Consider the following 12,231-nt stretch of genomic DNA (forward strand, 5'->3'; position numbering starts at 1 on the left):
GGCCTGACAGCACTGTTTAACACTGCTGTGAGCCACAATAGCGACATGTGTTCAAGGCGAGTCAGATCAGCGTCCTCCTCAGAGAGCCACATCAATGTAGACAAGAAACAAAAGGCATGAGGTGGTGAATGCACACCAATATTTGAAGTTTGTAGGACAAATGCAGAGGTGTAATGAGTATTGATATATCCTACTCAAGTAGAAGTACTTAAGTACAAGTAAGACATACACAAAATACTCAAGTACAAGTAAAAAGTGGCTCAATTAAATAGTAACTGAAAGTAAAAGTGACTAATTGCTTTCACCCCTTATTTTTGGTAATACATCTCACCACGGTTCCCTTGCATACAGTTAACATCTCATGTATAATCTTAAAAAAAAAGAGAGCAAATCTTGCACAATTGAAACTGTATAAAATATAAGGTTTGTCAAAAATATACAATTATTATTTATTTTTTTTAATAAAATAACACCAATTAATTTCTTTAAAGATGAAACATACAATCATCAAACTCCAAGTTTAGCTAAATTTTTGAATTCTAAAAATAATGTTTAGCGTTTTGTGTGTGTTTTAGGCGCGGTGCGTTACGTTTAATCTGGTTGGTCGGCTATGATGTTTATGTTTATGTTTATTAAGAACCCCATTAGCGTCAGCGGCTTACCGCTTCGGCTACTCTTCCTGGGGTCTTTTTTTTTTTTTTTTTTACAACAAACAGATTTTTTAAATGCAATAAGTACAAATAATCATTATCAATACATTTTGATATGCAAAAAACACAATCAAGCTTTTTGTTTAGTTACAACAGAATTCTGAGAAAAATGTTTAGATTTCTTCTAAATGCTCATGTGCCACTATCATAATATCATTTTAAAGCTATAACTCATAGTGTGGTAAGTGATTCCATTCCTGCATTGCTCGAAACATAACTGTACTTTGGCTTAGACTGATGATGTGATGCATTTGATTGTTGTCTGGTCATTTCATTTTTTTGTAGTTTCACAATATCCGTTGATCATTTGAAAACAAAAAATATTAACATACTCAGTAACGTTTGGGTGAAGAAATGTAATGAATTACTTTACTTCTTTTAAAACAATATTAAGTACAAGTAAAATGACTGATTTAGAAATAAACTCAAAAAAGTACAATTACCCACAAAATTAACTCAATTACAGTAATGTGAGTACAGTAGTCCCTCGCTGTATCGCGGTTCATCTTTCGCAGCCTCGATGTTTCGCAAATTTTTTTTACAGTGCAATTATGGATGCATTTTTTTTACAGCGTATGAACGCGCATTGTGTTCTGCGTCCTGATTGGCTAATGCTGCGTTCACCCACCAGCGACAGATCCAACTCGGTGAGTTTCATTGCCTACTGAAGCGAGGAGCTGCGCTCCTTTTTCTCCTCTCATAAACATAAACCACCATTGAAAAAAGCCGGTGTGATTAGCGGCTAATGCTATGCTAGCTCAGTGCTACAGAGAGAACTTTTACCTACTACTACCACCTGCTCGCTGATTCTCCTCCACGCCAAATCCTTCCTAGTCCAGTCCCGGTTATAAAGGCAGTGTCATACAGCTCCAGGTGGTCACACACAGCTTCTACTCCATGGTTGAATGGGTGAACAGACCGGTGTCCGTGATGACGGCCTGACGTCAACGTCAACAAAGACTCTGAATGCATTTGGCATCAATGTCTGATCGCTAGCAGCGTGACTTCGAAGTGCTGTATGTTTGAAAACAAGTTTATGTCTTAAAATCTATAAAGGTTTGAACTATGAGAGCGTTTAAACAAGAGAGAAATGTTAATTCCTGTTTGAGAAAAGTGTATAAAGTGTGTGGTGAGGGGTTTTACAGCCTTAAAACGTATAATAATTGTAAAAAATAAAACTGACTACTTTGTGGATTGCGGGGAATGTTTAGAACGTAACCCCCCCGATAAACGAGGGACTAATGTACTTGTCATCCGTTACTATCACCTGTGGACAAATGACACAAGGCGTAAACTTGAATGAATGCATTTCCTGTGTGGCCAGTTCAGTTTTTTATTTCTATTTTTTTTTACAGGAAAAGACTGATAATACTACTGAACCCATGGGGAAGGCTGACTAACTATCAAAGCAATTATTTATTACTCTGTGTTAGGTGTGAAGACAAAAACAGAGAAGTAAAGGTTGCAGAATGACTCACAATTGCAGGGACCATCTGTCTGCCTGTGCGTTTCACTGTATGTCTGCGTATGTGTGCCGGCTCCCGTGCGTGTGAGCCGTCTGTGTTTTCTTGTTACCTACCTCCACAATATCAGAGTTGGTCCTGCTCTCGTGGGGTTCGTTGTACTCAGTGTATTTCAGCAGGACTTTGTCCATGTCTGTGCTGGCATACTGGAACAGCTTGTTGGTGCTGTTGAAGATGATCAGGGCGATCTCACAGTCACACAGCACGCTCAGTTCGTACGCCTTCTTCATCAGGCCGAACTTTCGCTTCGTAAACGTCACCTGGGAAGAAGAAGGAAAAGGAGAAATTGCTGTGATTACATCATAAATATAGATGTTTTAAATATCTCTGGGCAATATTCGTAATATCTTGGTGTGCTTGTTCGGAAGGAGCCAACAGGGACATTGTATCTGTTACTCTTTAAATGTTAAGCTTTAAGACAATACAAAACAACTATATAATGTTAAGTTCATTGACTCATGCTATATTTTAATCCATTTACTATACTATAGATGTGTTAAGTTTGTTTAATTAAAAAATAAATAAATTTCTTATACGTAGTAATAAATATAAATAGCACTATAGCCACTTGTAAAAATCACAATTTCCTACTTCTTCTTCAGCCGTATCTATAATAAACCACACATTATGTTACTTTGTAATCATTTTTTCCAACTGATTGGTATTTCTTGTGCTGCATGTGTGTTGTTTGCGTGTGTGTACGACACAAGTACCGGCTCTGTTGAAACAAAACAGCTTCTATTCCTCTATTGTTTATATGGAAACCAGAGCAGTGGAAGTGAGTTAATTCTAGTAAGCTGCACCTGTTTAATTCTGTGTGTTTAGGCTTGCTTGTTGTGTTGGAAAAGGTTTGCTCTTTGAGGAACACTTTATGAGAACGGTTTTATTTTTCATCTGTCACTGTAACATCTTGGTTTGTTAATTAAGTGCTTGTTTGACTATTTTCTTAAGACATTCATGAAGGACACAAAGAACAAATTCACTCCCGGATTAATACAGACTTTGGACTACCAAAGACTATTACAAAAAGAGCTTTACTTTAAATATGGGAGATGTGGTGCACTGCCCTTCACATTTTCTCTTTACAACTGAAATTGAGTAGATATTGATAAATAGTTTTGGATTTCCTGAAATCATATCTCCCAAGATGCACCAAGGAAACCGAATATCAAACAATTCCTCAACCGCTCCATCCTGTCTCTTTCCTTTTTTTTTTTTTTTTTCACTCTCTCTCTTTCTGCTCAAAGTAGGTAAGACCTCACATGAACCATAATATCCTAGATATCTCCCATCAGTCCCTCCAAAATGATGTATTTCCTTCAGTGATGTCATCTCATCATGTGAAGCTATCTGTCAGACCACAGAGACTGTAACCAGACACACAAACTGTAAACCAACGCCTGTGTGTGCAATGTCAAGTTCTGTACCTCGACACAAACACTCCTCTGATGCACTGACAACATAAGGAGAAAATGCTCCCCTGGGCTCTAAATACCATGGTGACATTTTCACAGGCACACTGAAATGTGGAGAACAAAAAATAAATAAATAAATAAATAAAAAACAATCCTCATCTTTACTGTGTAAGATCAAAAGGTGTCGAGAGTAAATTTAATTGTCATACCCAACGCACTTTGAGCTGTTCCGTTCAAAACCAATACGAGGGCACTCAAAACGGGTACGCTGGCTTTCACAGCGAAGACGCCGCACGCATGAGTGAAATAAATAGGATGACAGGACTGGAAAACATAAGGTCGAAGCAGAGCTATCGAGAACAGGAGATGGTGAGTGTTGTCTTCCCCCTGGTGTTTGATTCAAGGGTCACCGAGGGCAGACATGGCACGGCTCCGTTATCACCCACTCACTTGGATTGCTCACTCTGCTGGAACCATTACATTTTTTTTAAAAAGGGGGGCACAAAGAAAACTGGGTGTGGCCTACGTCATAAACATCAAAGAAACCACACGTACGCGCACGAATGAAGTTACATCAATTGTCTAATTTACAAAAAAATAAAATAAATAAATACTACTTTCCAATCAAAGTTTTCTTGAACTTCACACTTCAATTGAGGAACTGCACGCATGCATTCGCCACATAAAATAATTCACACATCGACTGACTTTAACAACACCACAGGAAGAGAATGAGTGTGATTATGAAGAGCCTTAACTGACCAAACAATAACACCTACATAAATATCACACCACACCCCCATATCTCAACCTGACACGTACAACCTGCTACTTCCAAAACACATACATTACTAATGACCTGTTGCCTCCAAAACACATACTGAATATTAGCAACAGTCTGCTCATATGTCCATAAATACACTAACACATATACTTTGCATGCTTGCCTGAACAGGTGCACACATTTTTAAATGCAGGTGATTTTAACTTGAAGGATGTCTTGATGGGGAACATCAAGGTAGGATGTGCTAATGTATTCTACAATACATCCCAGAAAAACAACAGTATTGGATTGCGCTTCAGCTGAGTATGCAGTGATTGTATAAACTATCACTGTGACACGATGTGGCTTCAACTATACGTGTAAAAGCAGGTGTTATCATACTTTATTATTTTTTTCTTTCTTTCTTTCTTTGGAGTTAAACCTAGAGTACATAGGTTTAACTACTTTAGAGTTAAACCTATGCTGTGTCATACAGTAACTGTGAAATTATGCTTTGAATGTGTTTTTAGAAAGATACTGTCTCATGGCGATGAAATAGGAGACTATAAGTAATGAGAAAGAAACCTAATATTTTGCCTTTTTTCCTCTCTGTCTATGCTCACATACTACTTGTAGAATGTAGAATATATATATATATAAAGGACACAATACACAAGCTTGCCCCCCTGCATAGTTTTGTTGTTCAGTCAAAAATACATGTGAACAAATTTAAAGCTACATCAAAATATATTGATATTTTCATCAACTAATAAAAACAAACTAAAATGTTCACATTGGATGAAATCAAATTGAAACCTATTTTCAATTTTGGAAAAACTACTTTTGTTGCATGAAGGGCGGGACAAGCCAGTTAGTGATCCAATAGGAAGTAAGCTGATTGTGTTTGAAGACGTGAGAGCTCACGTGGTCTTACGCATTTTTTATATTTTGATAAGCGCATTGCGATGACTTTGTTGTAATTTGTGCTTATACAAATAAACTTGATTTGAATTGATCACATTAAATCAGTCTGTGTGTATTTACAAATGTTAATACCATCCAATATCAGGTTAACAAATGGCAATTGAATCTTTGAAAAAAATGCATAAACTCTTATGCTTCAGATTTTAAAATCTTAATTTATTTTAGTTGATTAAAACTAGACTATAACCAGAATAGTCATGACAACAAAATTTGGACTAAAAATGAGATGCATATTTAGTCAAAAGACTAACTAAAAGTCTCAAAATGAACACTGGATTTAAATAGACACGTTGTATCACTATGACATCCATAATCCCTTTCCTTTCAACCAAAACAATGCCAGCAACTAATTTTTATTTTATTCATCAAGCATTTGTAGTTGCACACTTGTTTTCAAGGCCAATGCGGTAACTTGTGTTGATCTTGTTGCTTGTCTTGTTGTTGGGCCTGTTTATTCTTTTTTTTTCCTCCTATGGTTCCTCAGACTCTTTGCTGTTTCAGGTGTCTTTCTGCCCTCATGTGCCCCCGTGTGCTGATTATAATTCCCTGCCCTTGATTGTTAAAAACCACTGTTTTGTATTTATGCTTCTTCTTCCCTTATGTATTAAACCTACTTTGTTTCGCTTTGTTATGCATCTCGCCTTTTGCTCATGTCTGGTTCATCATGTTGCCATTATTTAGCCCTTGGAGCAGCTGCCAGTAGGGTTAGGGTCAATTATAATTGTAATTGTAATTTAAAAAATGTAAATGTCGTAATCGTAAACGAGTTTAGATAATTGATGTTGTAATTGTGGCCATGGCAATTCGATAAATATATGTCAAATAAATTAACGCTAAACTGGGGAACAATGTTGCAGTTCTATGCACAGTTCTACGCATAGTTAAAATCATTAAAATATGTTTCATATCAAGCTTTCCCACATTTTACCATTTAAAAAATTATAAATCGAGGGGTATGCTGACACAACAAAAAGGCTTGATGCACACGCCAAAAATACTAAAACCTATATTTTCAGTGATTAGGAAGCCTAACAAGGAAACCAATAGATGGGAAGCAATTACATTAGATAATAGATATTTGTTTTTAGTGTATTTTACAGCTGATTTAGGACCCGTTGACATAAAAGAGGCTAACAGAAAGCAAACAAAAGAGGAAGGTTACATTTTATTAGGTTATTTATTTCCAGCTCAGGAATTGTGATTAATTGTAATTGAACTTTAGTAATTGAGAATGTAATTGTAATTGACCTCCTGATGATACAAAATCATTGAAAATTGAATTGTAATAGGAAAAACTGCTGGTCACTATAATCATAATTGAATTGTAATTGAACATGGGTAATTGAAAACGTAATTGTAACTGAAACTGTACATTGCCTAACTGGCACCATGTCAGATCAGATGCATGATCTGTAAATGAAAGTTATTTATGGAATAGTTTTTTTTGTTTCTCTCCTCTGAAGGCAGAAGCCTATAGTGTAAAGCTCCCATATGTCAGTGTGGGTGTTCTCTTTTGTTTTATTGGTCAGTGGGTGTCGTTGGACGCACCACTCTGTTAATAACATCGAGCATGACATGACAGCACTGTGTGTTCTGGTAAATAACGAGCGGCGTGAGTGTGTGAGCGCTAACCCAAATGCTTCTTTTCACAGTATAATGATAAACAGAGTGTGAAACAATCTATTGTACTCACAGGGAGGAAAAGTTTTCTTTGAACACTTTCAGCAAACTTTGGTTACTTAAATAAAGCTCTTAACATACATTACAAACCTTCGGTTAGTACTGTAAAATATAGTTGGGGGTTCATCCACTTAGTGCGATCAAATACCTAATGGAGGGGAAAAGGAGGGACAGTATCTGCTACATGGGTGAGAAAAAGACAGGAGAAAGAGGAGGGGGGAACGAGGGGGCGGACGCACAGGAAGCACATTTGTATGCATTTCCTCTCATAACAGGAAGAGGCCAGTGGCTCCCCCTTCACAATAGCTTTGCTTCTGCTTCCTACCTCCTGCTTGCTTCCCTGGGGGGGGGGAGGAGGAGGAGGTGAAGGATAGGGAGGTGGAGTGAAGTGAAGGAGTGATGGGACAAGCAACAGAAAAAAAAACAAAAACAAAAAGAATAAACTTCTGGTTAACAGACTAAACTTGCGCTGACACTCACACAAAAGCTTTTTTTCAGTCACCAAAGGAGCAGCACTATTTGTCTGGAGACAAACACTTATCCCATTGTCAGAAGCTAAGCAGGAAGAAAAGGGCTTACGCAAAAGGAATAAGTGTAGTCCAAGACCTGGACCTGAACTCACAGCCTCACAGTTAAAAAAGCCGCTAAGAGGCATTATGACAAAAGAAGCTTTGTCCTATACCTCTAATATATTCAATGTTCTTCTCTCTTCTCAAAAACCCACTTATCATCCAATTAGAGTGTGACTTTATTGCTAAGTGCAGCAGAGACAGAAGAAGGCAGTAAACGCTGCTGAGTGTTCAGTAGTTAGTTAGCCTGTTGGAACTAAGGGAAATGTGTCTTAATTATGTCAGTTTTTGTTGTAGGACTCCTAAAAACATATTTACTAAATAAATAGTGATTCAGCGAAAGACAAAAATATCTCTGCTTCTCTGTTTGTTCCTGTTTATTTAAAAGGTTGCATCAGAAAAAGGAATATAGGCCTACCCATTGACTAATGTGATGTCACAGTGCAAGGGCCTGGGTTAGTGGTTGGAATGACCAACTATGTTGGTGGAGTGGCAGGAAAGCTGACACAGCATGAAGGAAGAATATTACTTGCCAACTTGAAAAGGCTACAATACTATAGGCGTAAAGAAAGAAAAGAAGGCGTGGTAAAACCTTCGCAGGTGAGGGCGCTGAACATACCACAGATGAAAGAAAGAAAAGAAAGAAAGAAATGGTAGAAGGTGGGAAATAAAAAAAGAAATATGGGGAGGAGGAGGTGACGAAGTGACGAACAACCCAGTGGGTCTCATTGTTTTCCTGCTGTTAATTTTCCTCACACAGTTTGTCACCCTTGTGCTGTTGATTGGAGTAAAGAAAGCGTCACGATAAAGCACCTTATTTTCTATCTTCTATTTTTTTTAATAATGCTGTGGATCAGGGATTCTTAAATGGGGGTACATGTACTCATGGGGTACTGGATGGTACTACAGGGGGTAGAGAGAGAGAGAGAGAAACATTTGAAATGTGACGTGACGTGAGACGACCAGAAATTATAAAAAAAACAATAGGACCCACAAAATTAGTGTTTTTCAACCTTGGGATCGGGACCCCATGTGGGGTTGAATGGAGTTTAAATGGGGTCGCCTGAAAATTTTATTTTTTTATTATTATTTTTCTTTATTATTAAAATAGCACACAATCTTAAACAACTGCATTTCTATACTTTGTGAAATATAAATCTAGTTAAACTAAAATGCAGTAAAATTATATATATCTGAGCCCTAATATGATCAAAGAGTAATTCTCTTTTCATTAAAATGGGTTCACGATCCAAAAAAGATTAGGAACCACTGCACTAAATACTTTTTAGTTCCACTTATTTCCAAAATGAGATTCTTTAAAATGTGTTATAACTTTCCATCATTGTGTTCTACAGTTGTTTTTCAATAGTTTTCTAAGCACAATGTTGTTGTCAGACAAAGGGGGCACATGGATTCAGAAATAAGAGAAAGTGGGTACTTGAGCCAAATAAGTTTGAGAACCACTGCTGTAGATTACATGGAGGGGATAGGGTGAACGTTTCTCAAACCTTTAACCTATAGGAATTGGGGTAACTGTTGTTTGGAGGATTAGGAAGATCCTGTTGTTTTACATCCTGTCACTGATGACCTGATCCATGTTTAACCTTTGGCCCTGGGTCCTTTCCCCCTGGAAGCTAAATATCACACACACGCACACATACCTGTGCGTGTATCTGGCCTGTCTATTGGAGGGTGGGGGTGAGAGTCTGCTCTCTGTGCGTTGCCCGTGAGTTTCCAGCACAGGGGACTCTTTCATGTGCCTGAGGCTGGGAGAGGGTCTGAGTGGTCGGGCGGCTTGGAGCCAGTGCTTACACACTGCTGTTCACTGTCCAGAGCTTTGGGCAACCATTCAACTCCAGGGAGGCCTGGCCATTTTGCCTCTGCTCTAGGGAAGTGTTTTCGGGGCCTAGGGGTGGCAACCCAAAGTGGCCGCCCAGAGAGAGCCAGGCCCTCTGCCCAAAATGATATTGCTACTGCATGGAGGACAGGGGTTGGTAGGTTATATCACTCTGTAGGTGGCAAAGTAGCGTTGACAGATACCCAGAGTGGTGCCACTGTAGTAAGCAGGACAGGTTAACAGCATACGTATTCTTCCATAAATAGAGCTTATATACAATGATTGGTATTGTTTAACATACATTTACATTAGATAGTTAAATTGTTTTCAATATTTTTAGTATTGATATGTTTTAGAATTTTACAGTTATTTTTTATTAATGTCAAATAAAGATAAAAAGGCAAAAAGTCAATTTTTGGAAAGAATAGGTGTTTGAAAGCAGTGTTTTTGGGTTGGACATTTCGCTAAAAAGGAAGTAAAAATATTGCATGCTAAAGCTTCCCTTTTTCGTTAAAGCAAACGTCTAAGTTGATGTGTCAGTCTTGTGATGTCCAACTCTTCAGAATGCAATGATGTCACTTATTTAAAGCAGTAAGTTGAATGACACGGAATGACACACGCAGATGAGCGACAATGTGATGTTTTCCATGTGACTCCATGATGTCACATCAAGATGAGTAGTCATTAAAAACAAGTGCATCTATCTTCTTTTAAGGACCAAAACGACAATAATCCAGTGATATATTGATTTTTCTTTTCGCAAACCCTTTCTCCTCCTCTGTTTCTTCTCTCGCCTGCTTCTCACTCTGTAAGCAAAACCCGGATATCTCAGGCAGGCATCGATTCCCCTCAGGTGTCCTTCCTGTCTCTCTCTTTCCCTTCTTATCCTTAGGAGTCCAAGAGCCTGGTGCTACTTGCAGGGCCAGTCCAAGGTGGATGGGAGCACAGTGTCGAGATAACAGTTAAAAGGAAGAGTAAGAATTGCTGCAACATGAGAGCTTAAGTCATCTTCCAAAAGTCTATGACCTCTTACCTGTGGTTTCTTTTTACCATTTGTTTGAATACTAAAATTATATTCCCTGGTTCACTGAACTCATTGACTTTGGCTTGTCATTTATCACTTTGGGAACAAGCTCTGTTCTGTGCCATAATGCAGGCAGCAGGGAGGATTCTTTAGTGTTTTTTTTTAATTTTCCGACTTCTCTCTTCTTGTTACTTGTGATAGCACTCAAGTTTCCTCACGACATGGATCAATTCTGTCTGAGCTTTTATTTATTTTCTCTTCGAATAACTTATGTTTAATAAAGTTCACAGCAGTATAAATGTGTGCTTGCTTTGTGGAAAGAAGTAATGAAACAGACATGTGCGAAGTGGTCTGCGCGTCTCGGTGTGTGTTTGACCTGTGATCTCAGGGCCATGTTAGCAGCGTATGGATCCAATTGGGCTGCCAGGAAGCTGACAAAGTGTCAGTGGTCAGCTGTGGCACAGGAAGTGATCGATTGTGGGCCTCAAGGGCAGTACGAGAGCTCAGTCTTTATCTACTTCCTGCCACAGACGGTAGCGTCTGCTAGAGTCATGCTGTCGACCATTCATTAAGTCTCTTCCAAGTAATTCCAGGTGTTGTTTTAAAAGTCATTGTTGTTTGGCTGAAGTTACAGCAGTTACACAGTTCCTGATTTGGCTAAAGATGAATCCCTGCTTGTTTTCCAGGGTGTTCCATCCCATCTCTGTTTGGTTGTTTGTATTTCCCTCACACTGCCATGGTGGTGCTAATGTATTATTGCACTGGCATTGCTATGTTAGGTCTTGTGTGTGAAAGGTGCTTCGGTTCACTGTGGGCTCTGCCCCTCACACCATTGATTAATATGCAGAATTACCTTTTAATGCAAAAACACGTATTCCTGCTGCCCTCACACTGATTGTGTTTTTCACCCCTGTCTTCATCCCAAAGCAATAACTATACTTTCCATGCAGGCACTTTTCTGTCCACCAGTTTACATATTGCCCAGACTCCCAGAAGACCTTTATTGTTGAGGGCTATGCGTGGTTGGAGGGACTTTCTCCTTCTCCACCCCCATATTCACACTCATCCATCCTCCCTTCCCCTGAGGACTCACCTGTCTGTTGCGTTCATCCATAATCCGCGTGATCTGAATCTTTTTTCTCCCCATCGTCCCCGTCTCTTTCTTTCTCTCCGCTTTCTAAAGAACTTTTGGCTTTCTTCCTTCTTTCTCTTCTTCTCTCACTTCGTTCTATACACTCTTCAGCTCTTCCTTTATCTATCTTCTTTTCTTCTTGCTATTTGTCCCAATCAACTCAAAGATTTCAGCATCTGTGTCTGCAAGACAGAAAGGAAGGGGGTTGGAAAAGAACAAGCATTAAATGAAATGAAATATAGCAAAATACAGAGAGAGAGAAAAAATAATAATAAAAGTGGCATTATGGCAGCCACAAGGGAGGGTGAAGAAAGACAAAGAATCTGTCAACAACGTTGTGAGAACCGCTGTGTTTTTCACTGTCGATATCATGCAAATCAGCTTTTGCATCTTTTTCCCAAGCACCGACTATGAGAGGAGACAGCGCTGTCAGGATCTCGCCTCGTTCACACAGAGTTTGACAGTGTTTTGGAAGTGCCACTAACTTAAACGCTCTAATCACTAGCATTGTAACATTACCTCCAAACTGAGAAATACTTTTGTTTCTCCCCGTGAAACTGCATCTTATTGACAATGGGACTGCCAGCCACAACT

At 38.7% G+C, this 12,231-nt stretch overlaps 1 protein-coding gene across 13 annotated transcripts in view; it reads right to left on the reverse strand.

Moving 5' to 3' along the window:
* mef2cb (myocyte enhancer factor 2cb) overlaps window positions 1-12,231 on the reverse strand; it is a 75,516-nt gene that overhangs the window by 28,994 nt on the left and 34,291 nt on the right. For all 13 annotated transcript variants that reach the window (XM_028458234.1, XM_028458232.1, XM_028458230.1 and 10 more), the window contains 2 exons: window positions 11,599-11,819; window positions 2,290-2,493 (listed from right to left, as the gene is read on the reverse strand). In XM_028458234.1, the coding sequence (XP_028314035.1) occupies window positions 2,290-2,493; window positions 11,599-11,652 (258 nt within the window). In that variant the 5' untranslated portion in view covers window positions 11,653-11,819. The remainder of the gene's footprint in view (window positions 1-2,289; window positions 2,494-11,598; window positions 11,820-12,231) is intronic.

The sequence above is a fragment of the Gouania willdenowi genome, chromosome 9, assembly GCF_900634775.1.
Source record: "Gouania willdenowi chromosome 9, fGouWil2.1, whole genome shotgun sequence".
In the NCBI taxonomy this organism is placed as follows: Eukaryota; Metazoa; Chordata; class Actinopteri; order Blenniiformes; family Gobiesocidae; genus Gouania; species Gouania willdenowi.